The following is a 25079-nucleotide window of genomic DNA, read 5'->3' as shown; positions in this document are numbered from 1 at the left end:
GGGGACCTTGGTTGTTGGTGAGAGTGACAAATAAATCGTGTCATGTGAATAGTTGTGGTAAGATAGCCCAAGTTCAAGATTTGGAAGCACATATATGCCAACCAAACCCTGTGAGACACAACAGGTTATGTGCATTCTTTTAGAAATATTATTTTCTATTGTGAAGGAAAAAAAAAAGGAAAAAATAAAAATTAGAGTTCTTTGAATGGGTACTGTATATAGCAGTACCAAAAATGTCGTCAATGTATCTCAGAAATGTTGGTATAGATCTAGTATATTTTTCAGAAAATGTTTCTCTACAGATCTAACAAAGCGATTTGCACAGGGTGGTCCCATACTAACTCCCATACTATGTCCTGTTATCTGTGAGTTATATGTGAGTCAAAGCTGAAACACAAGTTCCTTACAAGAGTACATGTGGGGAAATTCTCTTCAGGCCTTGTAAGAAAACTAAAGCTCTAAAAACATTTTCTTTAGAGATGACTGTGCTGATGTCCATTGAAAAAAATAGAGTTTTGGCAGGTAGTCTTTGTTCTTTCAAGAATTCAAGGATACGTAGAAAATGCCAAGAGTCTTTTAACATATATGTATACAGATTAAACAATAAATTGAAACAATGTCAATGATAAACTGGGATATCATTTCCATTGGGCATCTTTATAGGCATTAAAAAATCTTTAGTATCATTAACGGACTTAAATTCATTAGTAGTTATTACCTTTAAAGCATTTGGCATAAGCTCTTATCCAGAGCAATTTATATATTTATAAGTATGACGACCTACAAACTGAGTCCATGACTTTGGTGTTACTAGCAGGTATGCACTGCTGTGCTAAGTGAGCTACAGCTTTGGAGAAGCAGTACTATTGTTTCCATCTGCTTTCTCAAGTACAGCCAACTTCTTGTTTTTAGTATTAGTCATGAATTGAAAAATATCAGAATTCAGGTGGGGGGGGATTACATGTACAAAGTGTGTGTGTGTGTGTGTGTGTGTGTGTGTGTATACACGCATCATCCATTTATATATTACTCCTCCAGCATTCTGTGCAGCTATATTATGAAATGTGCTTTATGGTGATGAAATATTCTTTTTATTCTTTTATTCCTTTTGGAAGCATGCTTGAAAGTAAACGTTAATCTGTAACTATATATCAAGTGTCCCTGTTATGAAACCCAGTAAATGTATGGCTTGTTGTTATTTCAGTGAAGCGCACTGCCCCCCACCCCAAAAAAAATGAAGAATATGCAAGGGGGTGCGGTCCATCCGGTTTCAGAAAACGGAAGCGGAAGTGCCGCCATCTCCTTGTACCGAGCAACACAAGGGTCAGTACACACTTTATTGTAGAAAATAGTATCGATTTTCCGTTAACAAGTTTTACATGATACGGTGTATATATATATATATTATATATATATATAGTGGATACGGTATGACGGGAGAGACGTATTAAAGAGAGTCATTGTCAGTTGATACACTAATAAGTACATGTCTCTTGGAGCAACATGGATCGCTAAGTTTCGCTAGCTACCTAGCATAGCACCTAGCATAGCTTGTGTTGAGCTGTAGTTACTACAGCAGGGAAGCTTCAGAACAGATATTTACTACATGTCTCACCGAAATGGCTAGCTTTAAGTAGGCCTATGAAGGAGCGTTACCAGGACTCAGGTCGCCGCTTGTGCCGTGCCAACACGCCAAGCAGTTGCACTTTGGTTCGGATGTTCCGCGGTAAGTGGAATTGGCGGAGCCAGGGCTTTGTTTATCCACACAACACGGCATGCAAAGTTGATGTAACCGCCGACTAAGCGAACTGTTTCTACTGACTTCGAGGACTGCATGTTCTCTCTGTTCATAAATTCGTTTTTATTCCAGTATCGCTGTCGTTAAGTTGCTGCTGTTGTCGGATCGCCCGACCTGGGTGGGGGTTGGCGCTCCAGCTGAGGGTGTGCTGTCAGATACGTGTTGTCAGATTTGGCACAGAAGCCACAGTTTAACTTATATTGATAAGATAGCGGCGGGGGGTTCATATCTTATTTTTAAATCTCCGTGAAGCTTTAATTTCGGGTGATCAGGCACTGCCTGTTGTTAGCTAACTTAGGCTGCTTGTTAGCGTTAGGTGTACCGTGAGCTAAAGTGCTCTTGTTAGCCGCTTAGTCCTCCGTTTCGCCAATGGAAGTGATAACTGGATCTTTGCTCTGGTCTTGATGTCCACAGCGCGTACATTTTTTTCATAACGGGCGCTTGCTTGTTAGCTTATAGTTAAAATATATTTTAAAAGTTTTTTTTTATTATTATTATTATTATCGAGTATCAACTGTTGCTTCTCGATGACACTTGTTAGCTACTCATGACTTCCATCGTTATTTGGTCATTTTATTTGCCGACCGGTTCGCTATGTTTCGACAGAAGGGGATAAAAATGAAATGCGACGGTGGATAATTTTCTTTAATTCCACTCTGGTTTTCTCTTAGGACTTTGGACTATCTGTTTCTATTAGCCTGTTATGTAACGTTAATCATGTTTACATAGTGTGTCAAATACCACGCCGTATAATCTCATTTAGTTTTCATAAAAATTTCGAGAATAGTTTTATGCTATTTTGATATTTGTTTACGTTTGCTTTTTATATGAAGATGTTCAGTGTTTGCCCTAATACTTTTGGATTAAATAGGATTCTTGTGGAAGCGTAGGCGATCAACAAGCGGTGACTTTAACAACGACAAATGTGCAAAATGTTACATTTTATTTTACATTTTATGTTTTAGGAAATGAGAAGTTTGTAAAGTGTAGGGTTCTCTGAGCTACGTTGAGGCTATGGTTGTTAAAGTACACTTTAACCAGATGGTTATTTTACTTCCTTTAGATGTTATAAATATAATTATTATTATATAAATATTATAATTATGACTGAGTTGTTTGATGTAATATTGCCTGCAGGTTCATAGAAAGGTCAAGTTCAACAGGCATCAGCCAGTAAACTAAACAAACACTTTAATACTCAGTTAGATTTCTTTACATGGTTATTGTTCATACACAATGGAATTAAAAGTCTTCTGGTATTGTTATATGAACGACTGTTTGAAATTCAGCATTCCCTCTGTCACTGTTCTGGGAGTCCGGAGATGTTAAACCAACACACCCAGGTCTCTCACTGTTATTTATACATGCCTGCTGAAGATGTCAGAGGTCAGAGTGAGTGTTTGCCTTCCCAACAATTGTGTCGGCAAACAAAGTCGCTTTGCTTCATTTTATTATGGCAGAGCTGAAAAAGCCTGGTAGCAAAATCAGATCGCCTTGCTAATTCCAGCCAAACTCAGCTTCATGGATGATAACAGGAGTGAGTGAAAGCTCACGTGTGTTACAGGCAGTGCCACTTGCTTTATGTTAACTACTTCGGCTTCAGTGCTGAATCTTAACACAAAATCTTTCATTGCTCCACAGGCCTTATTTACGTGACAGAGTGACTATATGTTTTTCCCAGCTGCTGTAAGCGTGGACTCTCGTACAGTACGCTGTGACCTTGGCTGCCTGCAGGCACAGCTTCTTGGATCTGTGCATTTATCGCATTGCATTGAGACAAGCTTAACACCCCCCCCCCCCGGCATTATTTGGGAAGAGCATAGTATGTTTTCACACTCGTTGTCTCCTGTTTCTGTCATGCTCATCTAACACCCCTTTCCTTTGCTATGCCTCTCCTCGGCCGTTAATTCTCCCCAGATCTTCTGGGCCCCAATGTGGCTGTGCGGAGGTTCAGAGCAGCGGACAGGCTAAAGACTGAGTGCTCCGTGACCCTGACCTGAGCTCACACGCCGACGGATAGGGGGGGAGACCGAGACTGACGTGCCCTGGTAACCATGCACCACTGTAATTGCAGGAAATTGTTACAGGAGAGTGGAATTATGCCAATCAATTGTTTTGCATTTAAAGAAATTCCCATGCTCAGTTTTTAAAAATGCAAAAATGTATTTAATGATCTGTTATTTATTGCTTTAGTTTATTGCAGTCTGATGGTGGGGGATTGTGTGGGATGAATTTTCTTGTTCACCTTTCACTGCAGTTAGATTAAAACCTTTATGAAATTGGACTTCCACTCTTGGATGCCACTGGTGTTACTGGGATTCTTCTTCAAAGGAAGGGTTTTCCTTTTGGGGTGCATTTTAGCTGCACTGTTTTGCAAACATATTAATTCCATATATGCCTATTTTTTTAACTTCCTAGCCAAGAAGAGACAAATGCGTGTTTATATTGTTCAGAAAGCCAGCATTTAACACATTTGGTCAGCTACCTCACAAAACATTTTTAATAATAAACAGAAATAAGCAATAAATGGAAATTGCACTGCATGCTCTCAGAGTGACCTTGGATCTTTCCACTGATTGCTCTGATAATGTTCTGGAAGATGAAAGATGATCAGAAAGCCTGACAAATGTACCATATTCACAAATAAATTTCCATGGTAATTAACCTTCTGAAGAAGTTTCAGAGTCATGGTTATTCACAAATAGAATGTTGTAACATTATAGTTATGTGTCACTCATAACTCACAAAAACAAGCAGAGAAATTCTAAGCTTTCAATCAATAGTATATTTGTGTCTTTGAGTCAAATGGGAGATTTCTTTTTTTAATGATTTGAATTTAATAAAATTGTCACGTGCAATGTCTTATTTTGCTGGAAAAATAACCCTGACTCCATCGACGTTGTTTTCTGTTAGTTTCTACAGCCTATGAGTGATAAATAATGAATGTTGTTATAACATGCTGTGAAACTTTGTGAGTTCAGAGGGTTAAGGAGCCCTGTCTTTGCATACCTAATGTCTTTTAGACTTTGTGTTAATTTATCTGTTTCAGGCACTGCTTTTTTATTATTTATATTCCATATGCCTCTCTTGGTCTGTGTACGTTGGCACGCAGTGGTTTTTGTCCCACCTATCGGTGACTTATTGGCCTTGTTTTATAATTTACCAGATTTTACAGGAACCTGATAACCACCCTGTTGCCATGTCGACCTCATCGCTAAGGCGACAAGTGAAGAACATCGTTCACAATTACTCTGAAGCAGAGATAAAAGTGAGTGCTCGGTCTTTTCTCTCTCCTGCCCCTCCTTTTGATTTCTTTTCCACTGTTTTCTTCCCTGTTCTTTCTATAGAAAGATCAGCCAGTCACTTATTGTGTAAATGGGTTATGTGTGTTAGTAAATGTGCAATTTCTGTGGTGAATTATGTCACACTCCTAGACTGTAAGATCACCATTTTATAGGCTTTTCTTATTGTATTTTGTTTGTCCACCAGTGTCACAAAACTTGTACTCAGTGGTGGTGTGTGCAGGCCTCCTTTGGTAATTGGCTGCGAGTGGCATAAAAAGCCAGTGAAAATTGGATATGGGCCACTCGGTTAGCTAGTCAGTGTTTCAACATGGCTATCACATTAGGCCATAGCTTCTTATCAGTCCCATTGCTTTGCGGTTGGCAAGTTTTTTTTTTTGTTGCCCTGTGACATCTGATTGAGCTTCTGAGGCACTTGATTTTTATCTGATCAGCTGGATCCGTACGGCCAGAACAGGAAAACCTTCAACCTGTACAACCCTTGGCCCTTTAACCCAAAAACTGTGGTGTTAAGTGGAAGTTGAGCTCTGCATTCTCTCCATTGCCAGTAAACACACTACGCTGTTCATTGGGCTTCATCATCGCAGTCGGGCAAGAAGCAGGGTGAAGAAGCAGTGGCTTCATGTGTCAGCGGAAGCACACACTGGCCCTCATCCTCCATCAGTTCTTAACTATTGCACAAATGTTCACCTTTCAAAATGTTCAGTTGTTAATTTTTTAAATCTGTAATATCCACGAATGATGTATGTAAAAATGACATGTATAATGCATCCAAAACCAAAAAAAAATCAATTGATATTGGGCAACATTGAAATTAAAGATATCGGTATCAGATCGGCACAAAAAATGGTATTGTTCCATGTCTCGTTTATATTTATGGTATGTAAGATTTAAGATTTAAAAATCTTTCGTTTGGCTCTCAGCATATTACTGATTTGACTTATTTGGGCCGTTTGAAAAAGTTTTAAAACTCCTGCAAAAGGGGCGTTTGTGGTTGAATATGGTATTGGTATCACTTCTACTTTTCTGATCTATATTTATTCTAATTTGGATGAATTGTTTCTTATGAGTAGCGCACTGTGCACCACTGCAAAGCAGTGCACTGAAACACTGCAATGAACTTTTATTTTCCACTTTTGTGTAACAGTATTTTTATTGTACATTTCTATAACTTAACCCATATCCATAAGTGAACTTTATTAAATGTGCTTTATTACCCTCCCCCAGGTCAGAGAAGCAACTTCCAATGACCCTTGGGGTCCTTCTAGTTCTCTCATGTCAGAGATTGCAGACCTGACATACAATGTAGTGGCGTTCTCAGAGATTATGAGCATGGTGTGGAAGAGACTTAACGACCATGGCAAGAACTGGAGGCATGTGTATAAGGTCAGGACTGCACTGGTACCCAAATAAACTGCAACCCTCATGTTTTGTGCGAACACAGGGGTCAGTGAACATGTTGCTCTTTGATTTAATGGCTTTGACATATTATTCACTGCCCTTTACCCTGGTGTTTTTCAGGCTATGACTCTTATGGAGTATCTGATAAAGACGGGTTCAGAAAGAGTGGCACAGCAGTGCAGGGAAAACATCTATGCTGTCCAGACACTTAAAGACTTTCAGTACATAGACAGGGATGGCAAGGACCAGGTAACATAAATGCATTTGTGCGTGCACACGCACACACGCGCGCACACACACAGATGTGAGTTAACTGCAGCTTGCTGTACTCTATCTTCATACATAGTTGAACAATAAGCGACTGTGAACTCCGGCTTCTTCCAATGTACTGCCATTCACGTTATGTTCTGGAAAATATCAAGGTCTCAGAGACCAAAGAGGAAAAGTACAAGTATATAAAAGCTAACCGCCCACTCAGGCTGACGCACTCGCTTGCCTGCGCGCGCACACTCACATTCATATGGATGCGCTGCAGCCCTCTCTTCAAACTCTCAGCATATGTACAGTTAGGAAGGTAGCCATTGCGCATTCTTCACTTTGAACAAATACAAACACAGCTCAGCTTTGAAGCACTTCCAACTGTGATTTAAATGACCAGTAGTTCGGAATAAATAAACTAATGTTTAAAACATAGTACAACCAGGTTACACAAGAACAGCATTTTTGCATAACAGTCCATTAACAAATTTACACCAAGAGTAGAGTACCATCAAGGATTATTTTTACAATTATTATTGTACAGTACCCCCGAGGCACTTATTACTCTTGTCCTTTTAACGAAATTCACCATTCGGTTTCAGATTCGCACCACTCCAACCCACCACTGTCGCGGGCAGCCGTAATCCTGTACGCACCGTGCGTACAATTTTTATTGGTTTTGTTCATTTTTTAAAAACATTCTGTCTTGAAAATAAAATTGTGATAACAGCAGATCATATCGTTGAAATTTTTTTAATTAATAAGGTGCTTAAGAATGAGATGCGCTTTTTTTTGGGGGTGGGGGGTCTGTGTCTGCTGTTCCCGGCCACAACGTTATGAAGCAAATATATTTGAAGGCTGATGATTTGTGTTAACTGACTGTGGGTCATTGCGTGATCAACATTTCTGGCATTTAATCGCGATTATTGGCAATGTGGAATTTAGCCAGATTTGTCTTATCTTGCGTGTTGGCAAGCCAATTAACAGCACAGAAGTGTGCAACCGAAAACCAGACTTTTTTTTCAGACTTTTGAAAATAGAAACATTGAGAGCAGCATGAGCACTGAGCACTGCTAATGCTAGGACTAGCAGCTAGCTACATTTCCTGATCCTCCTGCAGCGAGAGAACTGGCAGGAGTTATTTAATTCTGTCCACATCTTGCTTTTTGCTTGTTTATTGTCGCAGATTGCTTTGGTCTTGCAGTTGCATATTGTTATTACCATCTTTATGCCGAACTGTTATGCTGCTGCTAAAGAACATTGTTTGCTTGCTGTCTTTTATTGCCTATTACTCTGGATTGCATTTAATATAGTGTATTGTAGTCTATTATTTAGCTGCTTTTTATTGCTTTTCAGGCCTGCTGGCTTATGTTTGAAATGCATGTGGTAGGATAATCAGTTTAGAATGGTGGCATATCGGTAACATGCACAAACACCTGACTCAAGTGCTGAGTAGTTGTATGTAAGTGCATTGGAAACTAGACATTAAAGGGAGCATTCCAGCAGGGGTGAGGGTTCTTGTGCTAACTATTAAAAATTATGCTGTTGGTGCCACTGTATCCCAACTCCACCTCTATTGTCCTGTCTAGTTATTGCACCAAACCGATTTTCTTTCAAACGCACAAGGACTAGAACATAAACATAATAAATGTTAAATGCATTAGAAAGGAGAAATGATGTTCCAATATTAATGATATTACTCAGGTCAGAGGGAGCTTAAAGAAAAGTAACTGAATCATTTAAAAGTAATGGTACGCTTTCTGCTGGAGTGTGACTAGATGGGGGAAGGTTCCCTTCTGGTCCTTCAGATGAGGCTCAAAACATATCAGTTTGCCTTGGGTAATACATTGACCCTAAATACTGGACAGAAATATCTGCTGTTAATTAAAATTGATTCTGTCTGACATAACTGACATGTCTGCTTTTGAAACCATTGTATAAAATTAGGTCATAGTAATCTGTTGATAACTTCCTACCATTAATAATGTGCTGGTTAGTGAGTTAATGTGCCTATGCATACAATTTGGCTATATCCCTTCATGAAGCATGAAAAGTTCATAAAAAGTGATATTTAGTATCCAGCTAGTTTTCTGTGGTGCCCCTGTGGAAAGCGTCCGTCTTTTCACTTGTGATATTAACGTGTGCATTAAGTCTTCTGCTCTGCACTTCAAGTTGGATTCAGTCTAAGGCTATCTGACAATGAAAATCGCTAATAAAATTGATTGTGCTTGACAGTTAATTATAGTGCAATTAAAAGTAATAATAAACTTTTTGTATAGCACTTTTGTATATACCGTTTCCAAAGTGCTTTACAGAAAATAGAGAATACATAGAGCAATAATAAAGCTTATTGCATTCTGAGATCTGTCAGCTCAGGAAGGTATTTGGCAAAGTTAAAAATAAAATTTAATTATTCAAAGAATACAGTGAAAAATTAAGACATTCAAGGAATAATAATAATGAACAGTTAATTTAAAGAACCTTAAAGAATGAATAATTTAAAGACAATTTAAAACCGCATTTCTGTCCATCAAAGAGATAAAAGTGCAGCTGCATAAAATACCAACGTGCATAGTTAAAAGTGAAAACATTATTTTAAAAATAGATAAGGGTAAAACAACATTTTTAAAATGAGCATGGTAGTAGTATGGTGGAGGCACAGCATCTTAATTCAGGTTCCTTACAGATCGAAAAGTCTTAACCTTCTTTTTGAAAGTTTTTAAGTCATCGAGAGCCTTCAGGTCACCTGGGAGATAATTCCAGAGTTTGGCCATGGCAGCAAAAGGCAGTCTCTGAATTCGTTAGTCAGGTCGAGACCCCCTTGATCAAAATTTTATCAGCTGATCCAAAGGCCCTTGAAGGTGCATGCCTCGTGATCATACTGCTGAGATATAGAGGAGCAAGGCCATGTGAACATTTGAAAGTGTGCAGTAGTAGGTTAGTCAATTCTGGATGACACTGGTAGTCATTGCAGTTGTTTAAGGATCTGTAATACGTACTCTCATCTTTGCATGTGCCAGTACTCTGGCCGCTCGATTTTGAACTCTGTAGGATTGGCACTCCAGATATGTTATCACATCAGTGCACTCATGACCATCTCTGTCCGTGTTCTCGTCGTTGAGTCGCAGGAAATTATGACTAGGGACAACTGTGACCAGCAGAAGCATATAAAGATTAAAGAGTGCTGGTCCCAAAACTGAGCCCTGGGGGACGCCACAGGATAACACATGGCGTATACAGGTACTTTCATCAAGTGTGACATAGTACTCATGACTAGATATGACTGGAGCGAGTTCAGAGAAATACCAGTTAGGCCAACCCAGTCTCTTTAGAATTTTACAATGGTCTGCAGTTGAGAAATGATTGGGAGTTATCGAGATGTATGCATGAGTTGTTCCTAAAATGTTATCTGATGTTCATCTATGTCATGATAACACGGCATTCTCATTTCACAAATCTCATTTTAAATGGCTATATCCTTATTAAACAAATGGTTTAAATGATCAATGGTTATTGATGGCAGGAGTACATGTGCCATTCAATACAATGAATTCAATATATAATTATTCTGCTAACTGTCAAAGTGCATGGCCTTGTACCCTCTTATATTGCTAACTTACTCCGCCTGTACATTCCATCTCGCTCGCAGAGGTCCTCCAGTTCAGGTCTACTCACTGACCCACGATGCCCACGATAGGTGGCCGCTCATTTAGTGTTTGGGCGCCTTTCCTCTGAAACTCCCTCCCCACAGCTGTCAGCTTCTGTTCCTTTCTGTCTACCTTTAAAACTCGGCTCAAAACCTACATCCTTTTTCAGTATTTATATTCATCATGTTTGTAACGACCTGTAAATCTTTTTTTTTTTTTTTAAGGCACTATATAATTCTAACCTATTATTTATTTCTAAGCACCACCTTTATTGTTGGTTACTTCAACCAATTGCTTGATGTCACAGCTGGTCAGTCCTGTGCAGCATTTAGGAGGTATTCTGGTCCACTTCTCTATACAAAACTTGTATAGTTGAGGTCACAGAATGGCATTTCTGTGGGATAAAAAAAATGTGTTTTTGTTTGGGTCACGCTGTGGTTGAGCTCCTGTGTTTTGTACCATTGTCATATTGCATGACTACTTTTAAGTTTTTTAGACAGATGCCCTGTTATTTCCTACAGAATGTCCTGATGTAACCTGACATTCATTCATCATTGATTGAAACCTGTACAAACCTGAAGGAACTGAACAGATCCATAGTTATTGCTGAATTTCTCCATTTGACCCCTTATAGTCTTATGAGTTTTTGTTCGCTCAAGTCTCTGCTAAAGTGGCAACTGGAACAAATTTCCAACAAAGGCAGCCTTATGGCTTCCTTTGTTTATGCGGCAAGCTTTACTTTGGCGGTTTATTAGGACCAAAGTTATAACATACCGAACGTTTTATTGTCTTCAGAGTGATTGCTGTGAGTTGAAGGATTCGCTCTGTGGAACTTGGATGAGAAATGTGTGGTTAGGATATAGTAAGTAATCACAGTTACTTGACCTGACCATTCTGTCATTAAATTTCAAACAGCCAATAGAACGTGATTTAGGTCGGTTTCTATCAATTAGCAAGTGAACTCTTTACCTCAACAAAGCATCCCAGTGTTAGATAAGCAGGGAAAATGTGGCGTTGGGCTTGCCAATTGCATAGTAACCTTTTGGATGTCTTGATGAAAATTTGTATTCCTTTTGCTACCATGGCTGTTTGTCCAGTGTGTTTGTTGGAACACTTTGGTGAATTACAAGGCAGTGTGCAAATGTGTAAAAATGGGTAGTTTTGTGTAATGGAGTGGTAGCAAGTGTTTTGGTGGGGGAGCTGCATTATTAGCACCAAAGCTGAAAAAATGGCACATTTTAATTTTAAACATCCTTGGTTTCAAAGCATTTGAGGGTTAAGAATGGATATTAGTTGATTTGCATATTGTCTATGTGATTGAGCAGTAAAATAAATATACCAGAACTGTACCATTCATCGAATGTGTCTGCCTATGTGTCCAGGGTGTGAATGTGCGAGAAAAGGCCAAACAGCTGGTGACTCTTCTGAAAGACGAGGAGAGACTACGAGACCAGCGGATCCATGCACTCAAGACCAAAGAGAAGATGGCACAAACGTCCAGTGGTGAGTCGCCCTGGTGCAGCTTATTCTGCCCTGACCCTAATTCATGTGCCGAAAGCAAGCTGGCTTTTGTCAGAGAGCCGGGAGGCACCCTGTGCTTTGTCAGTTTGCTTCTCTGATTGTAATGCTTGTGATAACGTTTAACCCTCAGCGTCTTCGGCTCCCTCGGCTCCTGCTTTAGGAGGACTGCACTCGGGTACGGACTCTGACCAGGCGTGGCCTCAGAGTTCGGGGGAGGAGGACCTGCAGCTGCAGCTAGCACTGGCCATGAGCAAAGAGGAGGCAGAGCAGGTAAAGTCACTGAACCAATCAGCCATGAGGTCCTCTGGCTACAGGTAAAACTAGCAGACAGAGAAGTGGAGGAATATGTAAGACTAAATATAGTGTATAACACACACACATAAATAAAATAAAGAAATATTTTCTAATTGCAGCACAAGCTTAAGTACCGTGCAACGTGAGTTTAATATTTACATTTAAATTATTAATAAAATGATAAATGATATTAAATTATTAATAAAAATGTAAATTTGTTAATAAAATGGCACAAAATTGTGTATATGAATATATCTATATAACTTTTAATTTCAATGACACTTCATACAACATTAAATAAGCCTTGAAATTTAAATGGGACACTTTTACCAAAATTGGGAGATGGATCATACGAAAGTACTGTTTTTTAATTCTTCAAGTGACTTGATTCTTTTGTTCATCCCTAAAATTGTCTGGTGGGCGGCGCTGTGCAGGTCAGTACTATTAGCTCAGTTTGGCTAAAATGTAAGTGTAGTACTTAGTTAGCTACTTGTGTGTGTATGTGTACACGTGTGTATGTACATGTGTGTACGTGTACTGTAGCATGTTTGTGTCTGCACGCATGTGCTCGCTCTCTCTTCCTCAGCAAATTACTAACCAAATTGGTATGAACAAGCATAAAGCCTTCTTTACAGGCCAGCGAAATAAAGGCATTTCCTTTGTCTGAAACAACCCTGTGTCGGATTGCACTGTGCAAAGATTGTTTCTTTTCCTGTGGAAGCCACCCGGAGCAGCGGTGATTACACAGCTGTTTATTAGACACAGTGAGCCTGATCCTAGTGTGTCTGAGATGGGAACTATGGCAACGTTTCTGGGTTTCAACCATGCCTAGTTGTAGTGGAAAGTGCTACCTGTTGGGCTATAATAAGCACAGCAATAAGTGTTGTACATATTATAAAACAGTTTTCCTCAGATTATATTAGATATGTAGTGTAAGATATAGCATAGTACAGGTATAGTCTGTACACATTCATTCAATCAACCTTGGTCACCTCTGACTTTGTGTACTTAATGAAAACACCTGAATTTTAAAGTGTAACAGCTATTATTTCATATATATCATACTGTCAAGTGCATTGACATTAAAGGCCACATGGTAAAACTATAAACAGTAAATTTATAAAGATGAATGCGAGGTCGTCCAGACGACTGCTACTCAAACTGGCCAAATGCAGTTGGCCAGGGAAAGGCCAAAGAGAAGAACGTGTGAGGATAGCAGCCATGTCAGACTAAGATGGTGAAAGAGGAGTTTCTGCCGTGCACATGCTACACTAGGAGCTCTGGCACCAGCCCTGCGGATACCCACCCTGTGCTTGTCTGGAGGTTCCTGTCATGCACTGCTTGAATGTCCTAGACTTCAGTCAGCAGACACTGGGCTCTCCGCCAGGTTTCTTGGGGAAAAGTGACAATTTAAGTTTCACCTTGATTTTCGTCTTGGCATGTAGTGTCATTGAAAATAAAAATTCTTTTTTTTGAAGAAATAAACAACTAGACAAGCAAATGCAATGTATACATTTTGTGCCATATTAAATTTCTTGTGGACATTTTGTCACTAATTATATATATATATATATATATATATATATATATATATATATATATATATATATATATATATATATATATAATCTCACACACATATTGTGTATTTAATTAATTTCGAAGGATTCCACAGTTCGAAGGATTCCACAACAGTTATTTTTATTTTAGTTGTGAATTTTTATTTTAGTTGTGAATTATTTACATTTTTACTTTATACTAATAGGAAAAGTAGTTTTTTTTACCTTTAAGGATGAGTAGAACTGTCAGAATGATGTTATCAGAAAAAAGCAAATAATAAATCCTCAGAAATGCCATCTGAATGTGCCTTCAAGCTAGCCCTGTAATAAAGTTGAAATGTGTCCTGTTTTTGACCAGTAATTTCATCTTGTATTCAGAAGGCCTTAGCAATATCCCTGCATGACGCAGTCAAATGATGAAGACCAAATTTAAAATGAGTTTGGTTATTTGAAAGAAGCAGCAATAGTGCTTGTGATTAATGTTGTTCAGCGGTCCTCAGCAACATCCACCTGTTGCCCCATCTCCCCCCACAGTGGATCATACACTGACAGCTGATATAAAGCCATTTTATTTCATTTTGAGCAAAATGTCACCAACAACACACAGCATCATAAGCTGGCTGGTTATATTTCATACCCAGTGATTCATGTTTACACTCGATGAAGCCAGTAGATGGTAAAAAGAACTTCAGCAAATGAACTTCAGATGGCATTTTTAAGGAACCTTAGGTACTCTCCCTGATAGTAACCCAACACTGCCTGCTGGCGTCTGCCTCGAGAAGCTCCCTGCCTCTCCTTCCTAACTGCCCCCCCCCACTCGCTTCCTCACTCCACTTTCGCCGTCACTCGTCTGGGGCTAGTTTAGGTGTAGTAGGTGCTGAACTAAGGCCCTTCAGGGTTGTTTTTGCACAGGGCCCAGCTCACTCATTCACTCCTGTCCTTGATCCTACCCCCCTCCCCCAGACTAGTGCTGACCCGCTGGAGGATGCCGAGCTCCACTACGCACTCACTCTCAGCAAGGAGGCTCACCAAGAGGTCAGGGGTCAAGGTTCACAAAGGTCACGGGGCGAAGCCGCTCCCGTGCCTCTCACGTCTCTGCTCTACTCTCAATCAGAGATCAAATTTGAATGGAGCCTCAGTGTATGTCAGTCTAATTTTGGTGATCAGTCAGTTTTCCTTGTGTGAGTGTGGTTAAGGAAGCTCTACAGCAGTGAAGTCTCTCACTAGGACTGTAGGCCAAGATTTGTTACTTTTCATGATGGTTTCAATTATTTGGAATTTGTTCATGCATGATCAAATTAACCCCTTTTTCCCTGTAAAAAAAAAATCATGAAAATGTGGTAAATTTCGTTAGAGCATGCCTTGCGAATTCAGGCCGCTTATAATTGTTCCCTGATCTAACCTGGAGGCGTGCCTCAAATACTGGTTAGGCGCATTCCCCATCAGCCCCTGGACACTGCTGAGTGTACTGATGTCATGCTGGCATGTGATTGGCAGGAGGAGCGTCTTCGCAGGGGAGATGACCTGAGACTGCAGATGGCCATTGAGGAGAGCAAGCGGGAGAAAGCCAAACCAGAGGAGGTGGGTGTGGATACGGGGGTGTCAATCCCAAAGATCTGAAGGAGTGGCCTGCGGTTGTGTCGTATGTAAAGCTGGTTAGCTGTGTGCCTACCGTTCTCTCCTCGAGCGTTGCGTGTTCTGTCTTTATCTCTCACCCTGTATATACTCTGGCACTAAAGGTTGGTTGTGTTTAAAACAATGAAATGTGCATACTCGAATGTTGGTGCAGGCCCTTTATTCACCGCACAAATTCAGTACATGAGTAGACTTGTAATAGCTTTGTAATGTAATATTAATATGAACATTTTACGTAAGAATCTTGACATATGTGGAATGACTTTTTCCAGTACGTGACTGTACAAATGATGAAAGGTTGGCAGTAGCATGCCCTAACCTCTGCCAAGGGAAGGAATCTCCTTTCATTTTGAAGATTTTGCTTTCATATTGCATTCCTAATATGCACTTGCTCACAAACTAAATAATTTAACTTGCAACAACCATTAATTATTTCCTGATAAAATAAAATTAAAACACCTGTACACATCACCTAAATCTGTACCGAGCAATGAGATTGAAATGTAAAAACACAACAGATTGTTTCTATTATCAGATATTCTGTAGAAAGGAAGGAGATCTCTGTTAACCTGTGTGTGCGTGTGTGCCTCTGTGCCAGTCCTCTCTGATGGAGCTGAGTGCCGTGGACCCATGGGGTGCTCCAGCAGCTCCTAGTTCCTCTGGCTCCTCTCCGCCTCCATCAGTCACCCCAGCCCCTGCTGCTGGTCCCTGGGGGCCCACCGACCCCTGGGGGGCTGCTTCGCCTGCCTCCCCTCCCAGCGCTGACCCCTGGGGTGGCGGGCCACCAACGATGGCACCCCCAGCAGACCCGTGGGGTGACTCCTCCAGAACAAACTCTGACCCCTGGACCTCGACAGGTGAGTGACGACTAAACTCTGCAAGACCTGTGTGTAGATGCGGTGGGGAACAGTATGCATGCATTTGGACTGCAATGTCAGAAACAACCCTGATGTGTGTTTGAGGCTGTCTCGCTTTTTCGTGTTTTCAAATAGGATTGACAGCATCTGTGCCAAAACGCGTCCGACTCGGGAGCTTTTAAAAGTGCAAGATCAGTGATGGCCAAGTTAAACAACCAGTCAACCTCTGGTGTGCAATTTATATGCACTTTACATAACAAGGCAAATGAAGTTGGTAGCAGGGCAGGCCACAGTGTGTCCCAGTTGGCAAAACGTCCAAAATATGGTGCAGTTTCAGTACAAGTTCATATCGTATGGTTACAAAAGCTTTTAAGCCTCATTGTCACTTTGGTGTGAGTTATCATGACACTTTAAGAGCCCTCTGCAGTCAGCATGAAAGTGAAGCATCATCCGGCATCCAAGCTTGTGTATTTACCCTGAAAGTGCACTTCCTGTCTACTTGTTATTGTGGTGTGTTGTCCTCTGACCTTTGAACATTTGTGTGTCCTTGCCAGCTGTAACCCCCCCTAGTGCAGACCCCTGGGCCCCCTCAGTAGCCCCCTCCTCACTACCAGGGCCGTCTGATCCGTGGACTGGAGATGGGGTGGCCCCTGCCACTGATTCCCTGACCTCTGACCCCTGGAGTGGCTCCACTAAACACACTAATGGCACAGGTACACATTCACAGGCACACAAGAGTTTACATATGATTACAAGTATATGAGTGTAAGCACAACTCACACTTGTGGCAAAGACATTTCCTAGTTTCGAGCTGAGCCCTTGGTGGTCCTGTAGCTGTCTGTGGCCGTCATTCATACGAGAGTTACAGGTTGGGTGCTCAATGGATGGGAAGGAGGACAGCACGCCTCTTTCACACTGAATCATGTGATGTCAGTTTTGTTGGTCATTTCATGTGAATAACGAATGTTTCATAATGAAACATTGTTCTCATGTAATTCTGAGAGAGATTGACTCCCCACCTCAATCCTGCGGTCTCTTAGTGGTTGTACTCAGTAAAAGCAGGTTTTTGAAAATCATTCACAATAAAAAGCCCCGTAAATGATATATGACCAGCTCAAACTTTTCTTTTTTTCAGTATCTTGTGTTAGGTGGTTAACAGCCCTCTGAATATTGACGACTGCCCCTCTACACACACACACACACACACACACACACACACAAACATTCTAACTCTACCTCCTCCTCTTTCTTTAAGGAGATCCAGAGAGGCACAGCTCTGCAGTAACAGGCAGTGACGGAGGATGTGAAGGCAGCACAGGGTCTCCTGTGCCCTTTGACCTCTCATCGCTTGGGTCCTCCCTGCCTGTTCGGAAAACGCCGGAGTCGTTTCTGGGGCCCAATGCAGCACTGGTGGATCTCGACTCATTAGTGTCATCAAAACCCAAACCCAAACAGACCCCTCCCACCATGGCTGCCTCTCACAACCCTTTCCTTCAAACACAGGGTACGCACTCGAAATGGGGACGCATATCGGCTGAGCATCAGACATCACAAAAACTGTATCAAGTATATTTTTCCAGTAGAGAGTGACATAAAGTACAGATTCCCCACCTGGGACATCTTTACATCAAATCATATGCGATACCTGGTAACACACAGTGAAGCACTGGGCAGTACTACAGTGTGTTGCTGATGATTTAGCCTCGGAACTGTGGCCTGACAGGTTCACACTGTGGAGGCTTGGCTGTATTCCATGTTACAGGTTATAATGCACTCCTTTTTAGGCTCCTTTTTAAAAAAAACAAAAAAAACAAACTTTGAAACTTCTTAAATGCCAGCATATAGCATGCAATCAAGGGTTGTGAATCTCGCCATAGAGAGAGCAAGTCCAATGGTATTTGTGTAGTTTACATGTTTTTGTCCTCAACAGTCTTACTCTTCATGTTCTCGAATTTGAAGAGTCAATGTATGTGATTCTATATTTAAACATTCCCCTGCTTTCAGTTCTGGCTGTGGTATCGTCTGTCTTCTCTTCAGCATTTGGCTGAAAGAAAGAAAAGCAACTCCAGACTTCCTGTGGTTTGCCACATGCATTTTGCCATGTGCCAAATAGATGCCTAGAGCATAACTATCACACATTTTGCTTCACTTAATTTACATAAACGTCATGGTTCTTGCAGTGTGGTGAGAAAGCAAAACACAGACATACGTGGGAATTTTATAATTTTGGAATCCTCTAGTTCCTCAAAATGTTTGTGAACCATGCTAGAAAATGGCCTTATAAATCATGTATGCATATTTACTCTCCCCTTCGCCATTCTTTCTGTTTCCTGCTAGGCTCTTCCCCTGCACCAGGTATGGCAGTTACTCCAGGCAGCACTATTTCCAGCAGGGGAGTGTCTCCAACGCCACCTCCGTCTTCTAACCCCTTTGGCGTGACCCCAATGGCCTCCATTTCTCCCCAGCCCTCCTCGCTTGGTCTAAGCCAGTTACGTACCAGTCCTGTTCCACCCAATCCTATGCTGGGCCACATGCCTCCTCCAGCACTAGGGATGGTTCAGCCAGCGATGGGCATGCCAGGAATGGGAGTCCCTATGGCAGCCCCTGCCATGGGCATAGGAATGGTACAGTCCAGCCCAATGGGAATGCCTTTCAGTGGAATTTCCCCCATGGGCCCTGCCGGAAACTCCCTTATGATGGGCCCAGGGAGCACCAGTCAGCCTGCATTGGTGATGGGCGGGCCAACAGGAGTAGGCGGGGGAATGGGCACTGGAGGATCTGTGGGAGGGGGTGGATCTTCGGGTGCAAGCACCAATCCTTTTCTTCTTTGAGAGATTTCAACACCACTTTGACCTTTACACTTGACAAATCTGCCCCAAACACATTTTGTGTTTAAAAAGTGTGTGTACATCACTGCATTTAAAGAAGAAAGAAAACATTTTTGATTGTTTTTCTCAACAGAGCATTTCAAATATCTTTTTAATTTTGCTTTAAATGGAACCTGGGAATGGGAAAGGTCAAGGCCTATTAATTTCATTTAAATTATTATTTTTTTCCTTTTTTGGAGACTAATGTGAGTTTGTTCTTTCATTGAATACTCACAAATTATTATTATTATTATATTTTTATTATTGCACAGAAATTGAAGGATAGGCAAAGGGTGAGAAGAAGGAGAGGTGGGGGCATAATTAGCCACTAATAAACTGATATAAGTGAATCATCTGTACCTCCCTCCCTTGGTTGAAGATGAAGTGACACTTGGAGCGTGCATGAAGGAGCACTTAACCTCCCGCTGACTGCAGACACCTCACCTTTGCATTTCAGCCACAACTCTGGTAAAACTTTTCAGCAGCTGTGTTCCGTCTAATTTAATTAAATGTGTAATTTTTTGTAATTTATTCTTTTTTTTCTGACTCCTGGAAACAAATAAACCAAAATCGCACCATAATACAGCCACTAAATGACCTGCTGTGGTGTCCTGTACCATGTGATGTCTCGGTGCAGAATGATAAACTGGTTCTTCTACACTTCTGACTTGCTACAGGAAGGTTGGATCTGTGCGAGCGTGTGTGTGTGTGTGTGTGTGTGAGAGAGAGAGAAAAGGGGTGTGTGTGTGTGTCTTTCCATGTACCCCAACGCTGTGCTTGCTACATAAAGCCTCATCTATGGGGGTGGGGTGGGGTTTGTATTTACATTAGTGATACATTTCAGTGCTTAATGAATGATAATGATGGAATCTGAATTTAGTGTTGATGTCCTTTTTTTTGTTTCCTTTATAAGTTTTTGAAGCATTAGTTTCAACTGTGTCACGTGGGACACAAGATTTTGTGCTCACATTTCACTGTCCCACCATTGCCCCTTGATGTTTCAGAAACAATTGGGCAGGTGGACTATAAATGCTTCTAAAACAGTATGACCAGAAATAATATTTAAAAACATTTAAATGGTGGAATTGGGGACTGAATAACAATTTGTGCTGTTATTCTTAATTTAGTTTTGATTAATTATTTTATATAAAGATATTTCTCTTATAAGCTCAAAGAAATTGTGGTGTTAACTGTGAACATTCACATTGGGGGGGAAATGGAGGGGGGGGGAAAATGTAAAAAATAAAAAAAAAATCCCCCAAAATGAATTTCTATACGCTTCTGCGTTTGTCAGCTTCTGTGTGGGAAAGGCTGCAGCTGGAAATCCTGGCCAAGACAGTTCTTACAGATGTTGGTGCATTTTTGTACTACTTTTATTTTGAATAGAAGCATAAAATATTGAAACTATTTAAGTAAAATGGAACACAAAATGGCAGATTCTACTGGGTTATTTTGAATTAGCTAATGTGTTGACCAGTTTCAGGGAATCAATATTTCTGAATTAGAAATAATAAAAACTCAGTCAATTATTCAGTCATTTACACTGAAGAAGCCCACATCGCCTAAACACAATGCATCCCAGTTCATTTAATTATTAAGCAAGAAAAAAAATACAAATTCAAGTACACTTTAAAAAGGTGTAATTGTAGACAAGTAATTTATCACTCTTCTCTGAATTGTATTACAAACTAGAAAGCAAACTTCAAGCATAAAACAATACACTACTGTTTGTAGCTGGAAGATTTTAACCATAACATTGCTGTTTTTTTAAGATTTTTAAAATATGTCAGTGGTCATCCATTGGTAAATAACTGTCTTCTGCAATATTCTGAATTGCACTTTAGTTCATGAATCCTGTCATTAGATACAAAATATTCACACGATTAGTGAATCCCAGTCAAAGTCATCCTGGATCTCTTCGCTGTTGCTGTGGAGTTGCTTCATTGGTGGTCTGCTTCTAGGCATCAAAGGTTGCGCTTGCAGAACTACAAAGCACAGTCCCACATCTTGAGACTTGAAACATCCAGATAATCACATTTAATAATCATAATTCTGCACTGATGAAGATAACCATATGGTCTTACCACTGGAAGGCAGAGGTTGGCTGGTGCCAGGCTGGGGTTCGAGGTTACTCTGAGGAGTGTGGCATTGGGTCTGAGGGCTCTGGGTCTGGGTCAGGGTTTTCCTGAGGGGCTGAAGAGGGTGCCCGCCACTACATGTAGGAAGCTGAGAGGGGAAACTCAGTGGAGAGGGATGAGTTGAACTAGCCAGTGATGAAGGACCAGTTGGTTGCATGTTGGAAAGAGGTGGAGCAAACTGACTCAGAGAGGCATGGTTGCCAGATGAAGAACCAACGAGACCCTTCTGAGAGAAGAAACGGTTGAGCGAATCACAGAGCGAGGTGAAGAGTCCCGGATCCAGTGCCCAATCACAGTGTTCTGCCTGAAGCATGCTCTCTACCAGGTCTGAGGCAGAGTGAAAGAGTGGGGGATGAAAACATGGAGTGCTTTTCGTCACTGAACATTTCTACACATGCAGGTTCTATTGTGCCACTGACCAGGGTGACTGGTTAGGTCAATGGTAGCCCAATCCAGACTGCTAGCAATCCTGAAACTCTCTCTGAGAGAGTCTGCATTACTGAACCAGTCAGCAGGAACAACTGAGAAAGAGATACCATGGATCAGGAGTCACTTAGGGCATCCTGCATGCCAATATTCTTGGTTAAGGAATAAATACTTACCGTTGTTGTGCATCAGCCTGTCAAGCTCAGGGTTAACCTGTGTGCTGTGTGCTACAGCAAAACTAGGGTTAGTGTGGTTAGCGCTCGTGTTAGTTCCAGGAACTGAGACTGTATTGGGATTAGTGCTGGGACAGAGGTGAGGCGACATAGGGGGAAGGGTTGGCGTGTGAAGTGCTGTAATCTCATTGGGTACTGCAAGCAGACTGGGTGCTTCCGCTGGAAGAGAGAAGAGAAAGAGGTCACTGTCGTTTGTCTTGCTTGTACTTATCAGCAATCCATTTACAAGGAAAAAGCACGGGCTAGTATTAGGTGGTTACCATTTAGGACAAACGGTAAGGCTAAAAGAAATTCAGGGAACAGAAACTGAGAGCAAAACCGAAACGAGGATGGAGAGGTCAGGCGTTTCCAGTTTTCTTGTTCCACTCACACTGTGAGGCGACTCTCTCTCTCATGGAGCGACAGAGCGACCGAAAGGAGGTGTAGAGATCAGGCAGGTTCAGATCGGTGAAGGAGAAGCAGAGAGCTGGTTCTGCTGAGGGAGGAGGGGCAGCGGGGACCGTGGTTACAGGGGCAGGTGGATACTGGTGGAGGAAATGTGAACAGAGAAACGTTAGCAGCTTATTTCAAATCTGGATAAAAACAAATGTTCAAGCCCTCTGGTCTCAGTCCATGGTGCTCAATCCAGTTTAAGTTTTTACTGTATTCCAACACCCTCAAGTCAGTTATCCCAGAGTTGTGGAGTGTAGATTTCCAGACCTGGGTGTCTCGAAAGCATGGGAACTCGGAAGACGTGCATGTTCTATGAAGGCAAGTCTTAGAAGGCAGGTGTTTCAAGGGCAACTTGGTTATTTTAGGCTGTAGTCTAGTTTAGTGCTGCAGTTCACAATAAAAACGAAAAAACCTCTCCAAATTGGAGGCAAATGTGTAAGTAAGAATTCACCTCACACCTCTAAAATCACTATACCCTTGTAAATTAATGTTTCCCACAAAATTGCTTTCATAGTTATACATGCATACTTCTAAAATAAATTTCATTAAAGATGTAAATCTAACCTCTGTCCTGAATCCCTTATAACTAAAATGATTTCCTACAGCCACTAGAATAATAATAGTTGTTAATAATAAGTTACCAGCGTTCCTAAATCATTTTTTTTGCTATTTCACATTCACAACTACATGTTCTTCTCTATACTAAACTTACAGTTTTGAGCAAAAGTACACAAAAACTCATTTTAAACATTGAAAACTGGTCAAATACAAATCCAGTCTGGGATTTCATTGTAGTTGATTAAAGGATTAATGACAAAGTGGCCAACCAGTTACATCACACCTGACTCCCAGATGAAGGGAGGGTGGAAAGGACTTGGACCCTGAGGACTGTGATTTACTGCTGTTAAACATACAGAAAATGTTTTCTAGAAAAACATTAATTTAAGCAAAACAAACTGCCCAAAAAAAGAGAATGGAGAGAGCTCCACGGTACCTTGCACGGTGGTGAAGCCAAAGTGGTTTTGATGTCTGGTGGAAGAGGGAGGGACTCTGCTTGACTGACAGGTGCTTTGTCCTCTGTGAGTGGAGCTTTTTCACAAGGCTGACGGAGCATCAGAGAAGACACTGGATAAAAGTCTGTTCACATCACGTGTTTGCTCATTAACAAAAATGAGTAGTGTGAGAGGACTATACCATCATCACTTCCTCCTCTGTAGTATAAGACCTTTTAACTCCTCTAAGCTGAGTCTGGTCGAGTGGTCCATCTATTATCCAGTACGAACCCTAGAAAAAAAAAGTCAACGCGAGACCTAACTGATAGTATAAGAGTACCTAAAACCAATGACTATTTAACGTGGTCATATAGAAGTCATAAGACTGTGTATAGCAGGTTATTACTTTCCCAGGGTCAAATACAAGACATAATATTATAATATTTGTAAGCCATTTATTTATATATATATATATATATATATATATATATATATATATATATATATATATATATATATATGGATAATAGACTGGATTCTTGCATGGGGAAAAAAAACAAAAACAAAAAATCACCTTCCCAGGGTCACTCTGTGGTCTTGGAACTTTCCGGAAGCTTTTATTCAGGGAGAGGTTATGCCGAATTGAGTTCTGCATGGAAAAGAAGGATATGTCAGGACCTTGACTTGAGTTGCGATGCACAACTCTGAAGACCGAGAGTAGAGTATCTGGAGAATATGAGCTCCCGAATACCTTCCAGCCTCGTCCCGCTCTGCTATAGTAAGGGAATGCGTCACTGATCCATGTGTAAATGTCATTCAGACTCAGTTTCTTCTCTGGGGCAGAGCTTATTGCCATGGTGATGAGAGTGGCATAGCTATGCGGCGGCTTCCCTTTGGAGTTGGCCGGAGTGGTGGCAGAAGGGATGGATGGAGGAGCGTCTCGTTCTCTCCCTTGCTTCCTCTCACCTCTCTCCTTCCCAGAGCGCAGAGTGCTCACCCCCAGCTGCGGAAGCCAGTCGATGCTCGTCAAACTGGAGTCCAGCTCTGATGTCATGGTCAAGGAAGTGGATAGGGCGCAGTAACACGGAGCAGCGCGATGCATTAAACAGCGGCCGCGGCTTCGCGTCAAAAGCTTGCAGTCTGACTTTTGTAGATATTTCCGCCCCAAAGCTAAAAATAGAACAACTGAGTTTTAATGCTTCAAACCAAATGGAGCGCGGCTCCTGAAAAGAAGTGTGAACTTTAAGGAGCGTTTCTATAGAGGGTTGGATAGTTTCACATTCTTTCCAGATAGACTCAGATGTAATGAGAGAGAGAAGCACTCACCCTCCTGTCAACAGGCCCCAGGCTTCACGCCGTGTCCGTCTCTAACGCTGTCATGTCTCACAGCGCCTGAGCTGCTCCCTCAGCGTTTACTTCCCACTTTCCTCTTTCACGGCTTTTTTTTGTTTGTTTTTTTACGGCTATCGCCCTTCCATTTCCAACCCAGACGGCCTTTCAAGCGTTTGCGTGCTTTACACTTTCTCTGCGATATTTGTTTAAACGAGAAGGAGGAGGAGGGAAAAAAAAAAAAAAAAAAAAAACTCGGAAAAGTTCTTCCTTTTTCTCGTTCCCTCTCCCCTCCCTTTGTGACGCACGTCACACGCTCCGCCCCGTGCCCCATTGTCTCCTCCCACCTCTCACGGCCATACCCACGCTAGCTGTGCTTCACTACAGCTG

General features: G+C 41.3%; 2 protein-coding genes across 4 annotated transcripts; one reads left to right on the top strand and one right to left on the bottom strand.

The window, feature by feature from the left end:
• Nucleotides 1-1329: 1329 nt before the first annotated feature.
• Nucleotides 1330-19736, top strand: epn1a (epsin 1a). 2 transcript variants are annotated; one of them, XM_026999124.3, is made up of 13 exons: nucleotides 1330-1726; nucleotides 3716-3846; nucleotides 4965-5066; nucleotides 6328-6486; nucleotides 6622-6750; nucleotides 11789-11909; nucleotides 12058-12197; nucleotides 14744-14815; nucleotides 15278-15361; nucleotides 16014-16272; nucleotides 16827-16985; nucleotides 17528-17776; nucleotides 18610-19736. In XM_026999124.3, exons 3-13 carry the CDS (start codon nucleotides 4998-5000, stop codon nucleotides 19101-19103), a joined length of 1935 nt encoding a protein of 644 aa, XP_026854925.2. In that variant the 5' UTR covers nucleotides 1330-1726; nucleotides 3716-3846; nucleotides 4965-4997; the 3' UTR covers nucleotides 19104-19736. The 2 variants fall into 2 exon arrangements, with proteins under 2 accessions (XP_026854925.2, XP_026854926.2); XM_026999125.3 differs by lacking the exon at nucleotides 14744-14815.
• Nucleotides 19737-20490: 754 nt separating this feature from the next.
• foxj2 (forkhead box J2) lies at nucleotides 20491-24966 on the bottom strand. 2 transcript variants are annotated; one of them, XM_026999142.3, is made up of 10 exons: nucleotides 24687-24966; nucleotides 24112-24530; nucleotides 23935-24009; nucleotides 23563-23652; nucleotides 23363-23470; nucleotides 22307-22460; nucleotides 21880-22095; nucleotides 21697-21798; nucleotides 21224-21604; nucleotides 20491-21124 (listed from the first exon to the last, which is right to left on the bottom strand). In XM_026999142.3, the coding sequence occupies exons 2-10, from the start codon at nucleotides 24460-24462 to the stop codon at nucleotides 21015-21017; spliced, it is 1587 nt and encodes a 528-aa protein (XP_026854943.2). In that variant the 5' UTR covers nucleotides 24463-24530; nucleotides 24687-24966; the 3' UTR covers nucleotides 20491-21014. The 2 variants fall into 2 exon arrangements, with proteins under 2 accessions (XP_026854943.2, XP_081551789.1); XM_081695663.1 differs by having other exon boundaries at nucleotides 24112-24363.
• Nucleotides 24967-25079: the final 113 nt, after the last annotated feature.

The sequence above is a fragment of the Electrophorus electricus genome, chromosome 14 (assembly GCF_041902795.1).
Source record: "Electrophorus electricus isolate QZ-2024a chromosome 14, ASM4190279v1, whole genome shotgun sequence".
NCBI classification, from domain to species: Eukaryota; Metazoa; Chordata; class Actinopteri; order Gymnotiformes; family Gymnotidae; genus Electrophorus; species Electrophorus electricus.
The sequence above is the reverse complement of the archived record's forward strand: the minus strand, read 5'-3'. Positions and strand labels throughout refer to the sequence as shown.

Excerpts from the sequence above, each read along its gene's own strand:
- epn1a (XM_026999124.3), top strand. The coding sequence starts at position 4,998 with ATGTCGACCTCATCGCTAAGGCGACAAGTGAAGAACATCGTTCACAAT. Across the intron at positions 5,067-6,327 it reads ACTCTGAAGCAGAGATAAAA|GTCAGAGAAGCAACTTCCAA; the intron begins GTGAGTGCTCGG and ends ACCCTCCCCCAG. Across the intron at positions 16,986-17,527 it reads TAAACACACTAATGGCACAG|GAGATCCAGAGAGGCACAGC; the intron begins GTACACATTCAC and ends TCTTTCTTTAAG.
- foxj2 (XM_026999142.3), bottom strand. The coding sequence starts at position 24,462 with ATGCATCGCGCTGCTCCGTGTTACTGCGCCCTATCCACTTCCTTGACC. Across the intron at positions 23,653-23,934 it reads CACAGAGTGACCCTGGGAAG|GGTTCGTACTGGATAATAGA; the intron begins GTGATTTTTTGT and ends TTTTTTTTCTAG. Across the intron at positions 21,125-21,223 it reads CCAACCTCTGCCTTCCAGTG|TTCTGCAAGCGCAACCTTTG; the intron begins GTAAGACCATAT and ends TGTGCTTTGTAG.